Source organism: Zophobas morio, unplaced genomic scaffold (assembly GCF_036711695.1).
Source record: "Zophobas morio isolate AGI-343-1 ecotype UQ-CSIRO unplaced genomic scaffold, CSIRO_AGI_Zmor_V1 ptg000021l, whole genome shotgun sequence".
Taxonomy (NCBI): Eukaryota; Metazoa; Arthropoda; class Insecta; order Coleoptera; family Tenebrionidae; genus Zophobas; species Zophobas morio.
The window spans coordinates 10,826,486-10,838,952 of record NW_026972126.1 but is presented as its reverse complement, the minus strand read 5'-3'; the positions used below and the strand labels follow the sequence as shown (position 1 = coordinate 10,838,952).

Here is a 12,467-nt window from a genome sequence, read left to right as displayed (position 1 = left end):
GAAATAAATACAATAAAAATAAGGAAACATCAAGAAAAAGGGAAAAATTTGTTGCGAACGTGCTGTATGAACATTTTAATCTGTACAAAAACAGATTGATTGATTGATAAAGTCGTTAAAATTTTTTTTTCTGAAACGTGGGTCCCAGAGAACCATCAAATTGCATATCATGTCGATGTAAATACAGACATACGTTTCAGTGACAAAAGACGATCAACAAATAAAGTAGATTTACCGTCTCAATTTTGTGCTATTTGGATGAAGATCTTGCTTTTGAATATGTTGATTGAAATGAATTTAGGAAATTATAAATCCTGTCAAAGAATATTTTGAAATGATAGCTGAAAAGTATTAAAAAAATTATAGCGAATAAAAAAAATCATTAGAATTGAGACAGGGTGGGTGGGCGGGGCTTATATTTGACTTTTTTTTTACATACATAGCCATCTTTTCACAACATGAAACTTAAAACATGTTTAAGATGGAAAATTTGTATAAGGAAATATCAATTTTGTAGTTAGGCTGCACCCCATAATTGCAAAATCCATATTTTCTTGCAAAACTGTGTCATTTTAACTATATTTTAAGTTTCTTGTTGTGAAAAGATGGCTATATGTATATAAAAAAGAAGGAAAAAAATATAAGCCCCACCCACCCACCCTGTCGCATTTCTGATGATTTTTTTATTCATCGTAAGTCGAGGGAGGAGCTTAGTTGTAAAATCCTTATTTTTCTACGAGAAATTAGCATGTGAATTATGTTCTCAAGTAATCGTATTATACAAAGAAAAGCAAATGTATTAATTAAAAAAGAAAACCAAAGAAAAGCCCCACCCATCCGTTTCGATCTCAGTACTGTATAACACGGGAACAGTTTTTTTTAAAAAAACAGTTTACTATCATTTTTTTAAATTTGGTTAATTTTTTTAAAAATCAAAATCTCAATTGTTAATGGAAATGTTAGAACGCGGTTTTCACCACTGGTTTCAGTTCATAAAACTCTATAAATTTAATGGAAAACATTGTCAATTTTATTTGACAAAATAGAAAATTCTTGGACCACAAAGTCTTTTCAGTGTATCCCATTTTCGAAACAAAATGTCAACAATGTATCCATGAAATTTATAGAATATATATTTGCCAAAATCGATCTTATTTTAGCAGGTACTAACCAGAATTTTCGATTTTTCGATATTTCGAATTTTCTCATTTTCAATTTTTTGATATTCGAATTTTCAAATGTGCCGATTTTTCAATTCAATTCTTCTGTTCAGTTTCTCGATTTTTCAACGTTTTTACTTTTCGATTTTTTGATTTCCCTAGTTTTCGATTTTCGTTACTCGATTTTTCAAATTTTCAGTTTTCGAAATTTCTATTTTTTTTTGTAAATTATTTAAAACAATTTTCAGGGACTTTGGTGTTCTGTTTTTGGAAAATTCTGACCTGACCTGTTTTTGAGTTAATTTTGAGACCCCGTTTTTTTTTTTGAAAAATTTAAAACAATCTTGAGGTTCCAAATATTCCTGTTTGGAAAGGTTTTAAAAGTGCTTTGGAGCCTCAAGTGTCTTTTCTTATAATAATTTAATTAAATTTCTTAGAGGATACGTCATTTGCTAAAATCAGTCTTATCTCAGCAGTACTAACCCCAGTCGCCCGCCGTTTATTTTCTTACAGAATATTGTAAAATGAAAACAGTGGTGAAAACCGCGTTCCAAAATTTACTTTATTAATTGAGATTTTGATTTTTAAAAATATGGATAACCTGTATAGTGGAACGTGTGGACATGTTATATTTATTTAAAATTTCATAACAATAAGTTTGTTAATAACGGAGACACTATATTCTGAAAATGTATTGACAATCCATAAACCCAAAACGTGAGGACTCCTCTTAAGTCTTTCAGTCACTACAGAAAATGTGATAGTTTTGGTAGAGTATATAATTATTGTAATTATAAACTATAAGTGTCAAACAAAACATTTAATGAATTATGACATATGGATAAAAATGTTGTAATAATGTATTATAGTATCTGTAGCAGTGAAATTAAGCTTCAGATAACTATTGTTATTTGTGTTATCTTCGTTATCGATTTACAACAAATGTAAAAAATAGAATTTTGATCACACCTTGGAAAAATTACTATTTATAGAAACATTAAAACTCGGCAAGTATCCAAAAAAATAATTGCTACTTTAGCTATTTCAGATTCACAAAACATTAAAATGATTTAGTTTGATTTCTTTTGAGTTACTTTACGATTCCATAACAAATAATTTAAAACAAAATATAAAATCCTATTCTTGAGACAAACAAGAGCGAGAGAGAGAGAACGATACAAAACAAGGCAAGCCATCGATTTTTGAGGATTTCGCTTTAAGAGAATTTCATCTTGTGAAAAATCTAGGGCTGTGTGGGATATTGTTTTTTTATTGTTTTCTCAGTACTATTGTAACCGTTACTTTAGAAAATACTGAACAACTCACTTTGGCACCAGATTCATCGTCGTGTCGTATATCTGTTTGAGCGCCTGCGGCGTGTTGGCCTGGAAGGGCGCTTTCCCCGTCAGGCACTGGAACACGATGGTCCCGAGGCTCCACAAGTCCGCCTTGGCGTCGTACTGCAGGGCTAAAATCACTTCCGGTGCCATATACATGGGACTACCACATAACGTGGCCGCCATTACACCGTCTTGTAGAAATCGCGCGAAACCGAAGTCAGCTGTAAAAACATCCGACGTTATAAATCCAACGACGATTCCCAAGTTCCCTTACCGATTTTCAATTTAATCTGAGACGGCGGAGGGTTGGGTACATCGTAAGTGATTAGGATATTTTGCGGTTTCAGGTCTCTGTGGACGATTCCCTTGGCTGATAGAGCTTTCATTGCTCCGGCTTCAAGAGGGTTATGTCAGATTTTGAGCTGAGATAAGATGTCGACTTACCTAATTGGATGAGGAATAGTCGGATGGTGTCTTCGCTTAGAGTGCCTTTGGCTCCCAGATAATCGGCCAAGTCGCCCCCTTTGCAATACTGGAATAAAGCGAACGAAGTTCTGTTTAAATTTAAGACGATTTAAAATTGTTCTGGAGTATTCTTTTAAATCTGTCCAGTGGCAGGTAGAATCCTGTACTTTTAGAATTATAGCAACCAGCAGTTGTAGATAGGCACAGTTTGTTATTTTTCATAATATAGTACACATAAAATTTTATTAGAGTAAATTTAATTGCTTTGTCAACAAGTATTGAATCTGATCTCATTTTTGAGAAGGTTGCTCAATTGAAAGCTAATAGAAACGTCAGTCAACAGCTAAATTTAAAAATTCTCAAAACTGACATAATAAAGGTTCATATAAAAAGACAATGGAAATTGGTAAAAATTTTAATTAATGAAGAACTGGACGTTTTTAGTTTTCGGCACCATATTTCTTAATGCTAACTTTATACATCTAGAAAAGTCATTTCCATTCCTAGAACGGGTTCGCCTTTGATGCAAATTTTTTTAACGATAAAATTTTGACTACAAACTGTTTATTCTATTGCAATGTGTTTTTAGGAATTACGCTCACACATATCTCTTATCGTGAGTAAATACGTTTATTCCATCTGACAATCTCCTAAGATCAACAATATATCAAGGAAAAGAACACCTACTTCATTTAATTATTGCAGTACACCGTTATCATTGTTATATGATGCACTGAATAATTTGCACATAAAAAACCAACTTGGACTAAAACTTAATTCTTTTTGTAAGAATTCTTGAATATTTCGAATAGCTGAAGATTTTATCTTGTGAGCAGTATAAGATTTTATCTTGTAAATAAAGTATCACGATCATTTTTCTGGGATTTTTCTTCAGCTTGATTTATGTTCTAAGAAAATATTTCGATCAGGTTTCTTTAATCTGCTAAAGTGTTCGATAACAAAAAATCAATACTAAGTAACTTTAACCGATAGCGCGACTCATGTTTCACAAAAATATGACCTGAAATTCTTGGAAAAGCTAAGCAGGAAATACTTTTAGAGAAAAAAAAAAAAGAAAAACTCCAAGAAAACGTCACAGTGGACGTAAAAGCTTCCGGGCGGGTCCATTTTTTGTTAATTTGGGGGAGAAAACTTGATGCTAGTGCATGAAGTAAAGATCTGTCGAAGCCATTCAAGATAAAAATGTCCTCTTTATTTTTTAAGTTCTTCAATTAAACAAGAGGTTTCTTTTTAGATTAAGGATCTCATCTATTATCACAGTTTGCAATTACATAAAAGTTATATATATCTAAAGTGACATTTTATCGTAGAAAAGTACCACTCAGACTTGATAAGGCGATTTATTTATTAAATGCAATATTGTTTCTACATTTGATGAATTATGCTATAAGTGAGATCAGTTTTATAAACTGATTGTTGTAGATTTACGAACTTATTTGAAAAAATAGAACTTAGGGTCAGAACTCAACGTCTAATATGGCTGCTTTCAACAGAATTCTTACGAATTTCGGCGTGACGTGTTATTTATTTGAGATAGAGAATGACACATGACACTAAAATGATGCGGTAAAGGTTGACATGTGGTTGATGTGTCACTTCCAAATGAAAAATTAGTTATAAGCTTATTTGTAGTCCAAGAACAATTAGGTAGGAGACAAGATGCTAACCACACAAACGTTGATTACCACCAAAGTGACAGCTGGCGCATTCAAACACTGTTTTGAAAAAAAATTATTACGAAAATTATCACCAAGTACGATCATTTTATTACATAAGGCAAATTATCATTTGCAAACAAACAACTTTTGGAAGTACATATTTAAACCAAAAAGATTTTAATAAAGATTATTTAGATAGAACTTTCATCATATCTGAAATACGAAGGAACAAACATTTTCTAAAAATAATTTTGAGAATTTTGTTTTTATATACCTTATTACTACATAGTATGTTTTTTTTTTGTTTATTGATATTAACTATTATTGACAGACGTGTCTATGCTGAAATAATGTTGATCGAAACATTCTTAAATGGGCCAACTCGCTAACACAGGCCTAGCCTTCATCAATGCATTCGTATATATTTTCAGATCAATTGCTAATCCGTTTCCTATCATGGTCACTACAGACCAAATATAGACAAGTGGGTTTTCGTAACGTAATGCGTTCGAATCAGACAGTGATGGGCTATTGGTGATTAAAGTATAATACATTAATGAATTCAAGAATCTAAAAAAAATCTAATGTCAAAAAAAATAGCACGTCAAAACACATTTATAGGGTGATATTACTTATCGATTTATTATATTTTTGCTTCAATGTGTAGAGGTTACCATAAATAAAAATTGGCAAAATATTTTTTTTTAATTTTTCAAAGAAGCTTCAGGGACGAGGAAAGTTCTATCCAAATAATCTCAGACCATTTTTTTAAGTCACCCTGTATAGTAATCCTAAAACTATGAGTGCATTGATAAACCACAAGTACAGTGTCAAAATAATTTGCATATTCCAGAGTATTTATTCGGTAAAATTTTTATTAGCGTTTTAAACTTACTACGATAACCTTAAAACGTTTGCAAGTTTTCAGAGCGTTCAAATTGTGTAAAGTGTTATTATGGTTTATTATATGTCAGGGTGAAAACTCAAGACGGATTCATACACCACACATGTAGGAGTATTTTATTTTATGGAAAAAAAAATCTATAGTAAATTTTGGAAATGATGTCATCCTATTGGTGATGGGGACGATTAGCCAAATTTTGATAAGCGTTGGCTTACGCTCAGGAAATATAAACTCCTGTTGCGTTATGTAGAGGAAGTTAAGAATAGGTTAAATTTAAAATTTCACAACAATAAATCTATTAATAATGGAGGTATTACATTTTGAAAATCCCATACGACAAACGTAACAATTGGCCTCAAGTGACAATGGAGCAAAACGTTCTGAATATATTAATATTTTATCGTTATGAAATATAGGTGGACGCAACATTACTGTATTCTCAAATTTTCAAGAAAATGAAAAATAGTTTATGATTTGACCAATTAAAAAAATTGTGATCCATGAGTCAATCGAACCAGGGGCCTTTATGTCAGTAATTCAACAAGGAGTTCACCAACACGTCAGTACTCTATTACTGGTGTAAACGTGATCATACAATTCGGACTTTTTTGAGAAAATCTGGATGCCAAGTGTATAAAATCAAGGCGGATTCATAAACCACAAGTACAGGAGTATGCTATTTTATAACATTTAAATAGCATTTACTAAAAAAAAAAAAAAAAAATGACGTCATCAAATTGTTAAAATTGGTCAAATTTTAGATAGCGTTTTATTAATGTTAAAAAACCAAATCTTGATGCGAGAACAATTTTCTTTGAATGGCATGTTTAAATTTTGAAGTTTCTTGGTGCTTGACAAAGGTGTCATCAATTACTAAATGTTGTGGTGACCGAATTTGAATTAAAATTTCGCTCTGAAAAAAAATTAACAGCGGTGCGAAACCGCATTTGAATAATTTGAACTTGAAAAAAAAATTCAATCAAGAAAATCGTCAAACATAGGCAACCATGTGCACGTTTAGTTCTTTTTGGACAGTTGATAGCTCTCCTAGGAATTTTCTTAGTAGTATCTAGTGCTTGCTTTGTAGAGGGAGGTGACGCGACACTGTTGTTTTGGTTTTTGTGAGTGAAAGCATGGTGAAAACACGCGATGAGTTAGCTAGGTTGAGTTTAGTTAGTTTAGTAGTTAATAAAAATTGGGAGCCTTTGCTAACAAAAATTTAAGTAACCAGGCACTTGGATCAAGGCATCATTCAACATAATGTAAATTCTTTGTTTGAATCGTTGATAAAGTGTGGCATAATTGAACATCAGGTAAATTCTTCGTTGAACAAATTAACAACATTGTGGATCAGGTGAGACGTGCATTTTATTCCTTTGAATTAGACCATTATTTCCACAATACCACAGGATTGATCGCATTTCTGGGAGACATATTTTTGACTCATTTTTTTTAACGACGCATTCGTCCGACGCCATTTTGAACCTCCAGATGTTTTTATGTGTTTGTTTGGGGGAATGTAAAACGATGGGCCACAATGCAGCTGAAGAACTTAACCAATAACTCGAATGGACATAAAATATTAATGTAGTTTTGTTAGCTTTACAATTTTCCACCTGATACAACATTTTCTATCTCACAATTTTAACTTCAGTAATTTTCTTTGTCGTATAATTTCAATTGAACGTAAACTTTCATGCGCTGCAGTTCCTAATCTCACGTAACTTTACACAAGTTTTATTTCACACCAGATCTTTTTTTGTTTTTATAAATCTGTGCTAGTTTTTTTCCATGTAAATATTTTGTTGATTAATGCTTCCACCATATAAATTGTCTGATGTTCAATCTTAATCTCAGATAAGAATTCTTTGCTGTTTAAATATTTCACGAGAGTGAATGGCGAATTCAAATGTTGTTTAGCTGTGGTTTAGTATCAGAGTTATAAGAATTGAACATTTAAATGGAATCGAGGTTAAATAACACAGACACACGTGGCGGAAGCGGAGTGCACGGTTCCTTGTTGAGCTGGCGGTCGCGCCATCTGCACAAAGGATGCAGCAGGCCTAGTCCATTGCCGGGACTCAACGACGAGTGCTCGTACAGCATGTTCGTAATGGAGAGGTGCTGTGCGGCAGTGCTTGTGATAGAATAGAATCGCCGTCGTGGGTAGGAGAACAGCCACAACCGAATGCCCCAAACTCCGCTCGTGCTACAACGCCCCTTATGAATAATTTTGGTGTGCTCCAGAATGAAATTGATATAGTTCGATCGCCACAGTCTTAGAGTGCTCTGGTGCCGCTGCCGCTGTATAGAGTTTTGTAATAAAATTTTATTCTCTTGTTGACTGCCACTTTTAAATTTGCCGCCACACGTCCGTAATGATTTGTGTATTTGCATCCAGCTACTTCAATTCAGATTTTTCTTTGTTTTTATTAAATTTGTGGTTTTCAAATATCTGCATTAATTCATAGCGTTTAATTTGATTTCATTCAAAGTTAGGCAAGTTTTTTTTATAGCCGAGTCTTCAACCGGCACAACTTCGTCGCAGCTTTTTTTTTCTTTTTTTTTGTCAGTGGAGGAATAAATAATTTTGTGTCCTTCATGCATTTTATGTTTTATTTAGCGATACTTTTCCAACCTGGGGGTCCATCACTTGCATCTGAACGCATTCCGCCACACAAAAAAAACGAATACAACGTAGGTTCCATTCTATTAGACGATCACAGCCAACACAAAACAACAGGTGGTGGACTTAAAAACAAAACGTACTTTATGTTGTAATTAAAGTGATATTTGTGATTTTATAAACAATAAAATTTGGTGTTATTAAAAGATTTATGAAAAGTTAAAAACCAACCAATTTGGGTTTTAAGAAGACTAGGTTTAGTTGGATTACACTTAAGTTTCTAATAAAAAATAAAAACAAATTTCTCAAAGGTTTAGTTTGATTTCATAAAAACCAAATACTAAAAATATTGTACAAAATCAGTTAACAGAACATTTAAATTTTTTTTTCCAAAAATCTGTATGTCTAGGGTGAAAACTCAAAACAGATTCATGGATCACAGATTTCGATTCTAAAAACCAAAATTTATATTGCTTCTGCCATATTCGATGAATCATATAAAATTAATGACGATTTGTAATTTTACAAAAAATCGATCTTTTCATAATTATTACTCACTACAATTATGACGTTACAGGACGCTGAAACAGCAAAAATAGATTCGAAGTATACTTTCTGTGAAAAATTTTTGAAAAACAATCGAGTAAGGAAAGTCCACTTCCTCATCGAATTAACTGAAACAACTCCTCGTGAGTGACTCATCACAGGAAGCGTCTGGGAAATTTGAACATCTAAAGGTAGATTTAACCAATCGAAAGTATATAGGTAAATAATATAAAGATAAGGTTGTTATCTTATCTTGCACCGCCTAACTTTGGCTTCACAAATCATTCATCTTGCTTGGTGTAATCACATGGTGTTGGCACAGTAATAGACGAAAATTCGCAATGTACATTCTCTGTATTTGTCTTCTGGCGCCACTAATACAAAATGGGTAAGTTTCGTTAAATTTTTCTTTTATTCCGAAATTTTCAACCGTTATAGCTCACGCTGTACGTAGTGTCACAATGCCCCCACCTACACGTTTAAATGACGGATAGATATCTAACCGATTCGAAATGCTCGCAAAAATTCTCCGTTATATAACGGTTAATAATAGCCCCTTACACATGTCCTCCTCGATAACACCGTGTACAATAATATATCATAGTTTGTCACTTTAGCGATAAAACGCCCTAAATTAATTTTTTATCGATTTTTACAGCTTTTCTCTAATCGGGGAAGAAACAGATCTGAACTCTTTATCAAGCTACGTAAGTAAATTAATTACTAAATAAACAGTTTTATTTCACCGTTCTGTTTAAATATTTGGATTGAAGCCTGCACAATCTGAGATAACGATTCTTTTGCTATCTGCAGGAAGCCGTCGACGACTTCAAGGAAAATTTCGAAATTTGGAATACCGACAATCAGCCCGATGTTGTTGTGTATGATGGCATATCAAGGCTGGAGCTCGAAGAAATATGCAAAGATTCCGACACGTTAGTTTACATCCTTCAAGAGGATATTACAATTGATTGCAAAGCTTTCAATAGTGGAGATCGGCCGATAGATGCACCGAAAAAAGTAATCAAGCGTTCGATTGAGGACGAAGTTGAAGGGTCAGGCTCTGGACCGACACATGATAACATTGAAGAAAATTTCGCCGGTGAACCTGATGAGAATTTAAAGTCTGACACCGGAGACGAAATAAATGATCCAGTACCAACTTTCGCATCAGAATACAATCAAAAAGAAGATTCAGAAATAGTGACACCAAATGGAACGAACGAGGATGACATTCAAACAGTTAATACTGAAACGCCAGCGGAGGAACCAAAAATAAATGATGCATTGAGTGGACCAAAAATTGAAACGGGGAATTCAGAACCAGACAAGCCAAATGCAACGAATGAAGAAGCAAGTGAAACAGTACATACTGGAACGCCATTGGAACCAACAGAAAAAACTAATGATCAACAAGAAAAAGAAATGGAGAATTCTGGGCCACAGACAGTTGAAACGGATAACCAAGACACAAATCAACCAATAATAAGTGATGCAGAAAGCGTATCAGAAAAGAAAGAAAATGAAACGACTGACGAACTAGGTCAACACACAACTATGCAATCAGAAGAGGGCCCGAAGCTAAGGCAAGCAAATATCTCACAAGACCTGAATGAAACGGATGAAGAAAGCCCAGATTCTTCGTCAGAAAATGGAAACATTGACAATGAATCATCTGAACAACCATTAACACCACCCGCGACAAATAACAATGAAATTCTAACTCCCTCTAATGAAGTCAATCAACCGGTACCAGACGGGAATTTGGGTAGTGACACTAATGCAGAGAATAACAATACAGAAACCACTATTAAAACCACTAGCGACAATGGAAATGAGGAAATTCCAACCACAACTGCAGCAAGTATAACAGAGCCACCAACTGACGAGGAAAAAAAACAACAACCAAACGACGAGATGACCGTACCACAAAAAAGTGATAATGATAACCAAGCAGGCTGGATTTCAAAACCTGAGCAAAACACCGAAGGTAAGAGTCTGATTCCGCCCAAGAAAAGTGAAGAAATGCAAATAAAAGGTAAATTCTATACATCAAATTCTTCACAAAAAATAAATATATATTTCTGTTTTATTGCAGAGGACGCTACAGAGTCTGAAAATGCGGATAGCCCTGCCCAATCTTCTAAAAAAGCTGGCAGTAAAGACACCACTATCCTAGTTTTCTTGTTCGTAGCAGTAGTAGTTGTTGGAGCCCTCGCTTTTGGTTACAATTTCATAAAGAAGAGAAAACGCCAATCTGCAGATTTAGAGCGCGCGGAAAGGACTCCAGTAACTAAGCTAAGTTTGCAGAATTTAGCCAAAACTGACGAGCCAGAAAAGAAACCTTTAATGAGTGACACCAAAGAAGTTGAGATGGTTGATATGAAGCGAGATAATTCAGCGCCAGAACAAACGCCCGAAACGGCAAATAATGATACGACTGTGAGAACATAAGTCACGATTTTTTTATATTATTTATGTAATTAGTATTTATGTCCATTATATCATATTGATTCTAATAAATCACAAAATTTGCTTACCTCCATCACTAAATAAACGCTGTTGGCCGACTCCTTGCAATCAAACAAAGCGACGACATTTTCATGATGTAACTCGGTCAGTTCCTGAAATAGTTAGGTGATGATTTAAGTTCGCCATAAGGCAGCTGCAAACCTGTAAAATTTTTATTTCCTTCCCCAATAAGCTCTGTTTCGCGATGTTCTTCTTCGTTATGCATTTAATGGCCACAGTCATCGACGGATTCTGTGAAGGTATGCAAAGTTTACACAACTTAACCTAATTATGGTAATGTCACTGACCTTTTTCTCACGTCCTTTAAAAACGACGGCGAAGGCTCCATGCCCTATTATATCTTTAGTGTTGTACTCGTAATCCCCGATACTTTCCATTTTTACCAAAAATAAGAGGCTATTAATCACTCACAAGGATGAAGTAACACTAAAAGTGGATATCAATATTCGCACCTCTACATCTTGGCAATAAGTATGAGACACTTTCGTCACTGAAATTCTGATAAAACTGGGCGTTATCGCAGAATTTCCGAAATAAAAAGCAATGTTTTTGTGGGGAAACACAAACACTGACAGCTACGACGCCATATTTGTCGTTTTTCACGACGCAAAACAAACAAGGTAGGAATCGGTATTATCAACATGTTGACTGGCGGCGCCCTCTAGAATTTGAATAATACATTTTTTCTTATGTTTTTGTGTTGGTAGTGTTACGGCAGAACGGGTAGAACACAAAATAGCGACGAAAAACATGAAAATGGTTTTAAATTATCTAATGACAAACTTTAATTCTCCATGTAACATAACATACTGATGTAGAACGGAATTTAATTAAAATATATTTTAATCTGTTTACTTAATTAAAGCAGTAAAAAATATGCGATCAGGTCAGCAGGTCAGATTAGTTCATATAAGGTCAGATTAAATCAGATCAGATCTCAGGTTTATTCACGAATACCTCTAGCACAGTATTGATATCTATACTGTGCCCAGGGCCGGATCAAAGAATCTTCGGGCCTGAGGCGCAAAAAATACTGGGCCCCTGGCCCCTTTCATCTTGACATTATTAGTTTTAATTTTTACTTTCCGAGCGTAAGCGAAAGAAGTATTGTCCGTCGATCGACTCTTTACTCTTACGTTTTCTCGACCTTTCATAACCCCTAGAATACGAAGAAATAGGTCTCTCTTTTCCGTCTGTCTGTCTGTCTATCTGCCG

The 12,467-nt window shown here is 34.1% G+C and overlaps 2 protein-coding genes across 7 annotated transcripts in view; one reads left to right on the top strand and one right to left on the bottom strand.

Moving 5' to 3' along the window:
- Nucleotides 1-12,009, bottom strand: part of LOC135133330 (serine/threonine-protein kinase unc-51) — a 33,844-nt gene extending 21,835 nt beyond the window's left edge. For 3 of the 6 annotated variants that reach the window (XM_064061707.1, XM_064061706.1, XM_064061709.1), the window contains exons 1-6: nt 11,540-12,007; nt 11,394-11,483; nt 11,261-11,344; nt 2,945-3,032; nt 2,775-2,894; nt 2,487-2,721 (exon numbers count right to left, since the gene is read on the bottom strand). In XM_064061707.1, coding sequence (XP_063917777.1) covers nt 2,487-2,721; nt 2,775-2,894; nt 2,945-3,032; nt 11,261-11,344; nt 11,394-11,483; nt 11,540-11,629 — 707 coding nt within the window. In that variant the 5' untranslated portion in view covers nt 11,630-12,007. Of the gene's footprint in view, nt 1-2,486; nt 2,722-2,774; nt 2,895-2,944; nt 3,033-11,260; nt 11,345-11,393; nt 11,484-11,539 lie in introns of all 6 variants that reach the window. The other 3 variants (XM_064061705.1, XM_064061710.1, XM_064061704.1) reach the window with 3 other exon arrangements.
- LOC135133331 (enolase-phosphatase E1-like) lies at nt 8,989-11,259 on the top strand. Its single transcript, XM_064061711.1, has 4 exons — nt 8,989-9,108; nt 9,379-9,427; nt 9,534-10,758; nt 10,819-11,259. Exons 1-4 carry the CDS (start codon nt 9,062-9,064, stop codon nt 11,172-11,174), a joined length of 1,677 nt encoding a protein of 558 aa, XP_063917781.1. The 5' UTR covers nt 8,989-9,061; the 3' UTR covers nt 11,175-11,259.
- Nucleotides 12,010-12,467: the final 458 nt, after the last annotated feature.

Excerpts from the sequence above, each read along its gene's own strand:
- LOC135133331 (XM_064061711.1), top strand. The coding sequence starts at position 9,062 with ATGTACATTCTCTGTATTTGTCTTCTGGCGCCACTAATACAAAATGG. Across the intron at positions 9,428-9,533 it reads TGAACTCTTTATCAAGCTAC|GAAGCCGTCGACGACTTCAA; the intron begins GTAAGTAAATTA and ends TGCTATCTGCAG. Across the intron at positions 10,759-10,818 it reads TGAAGAAATGCAAATAAAAG|AGGACGCTACAGAGTCTGAA; the intron begins GTAAATTCTATA and ends GTTTTATTGCAG.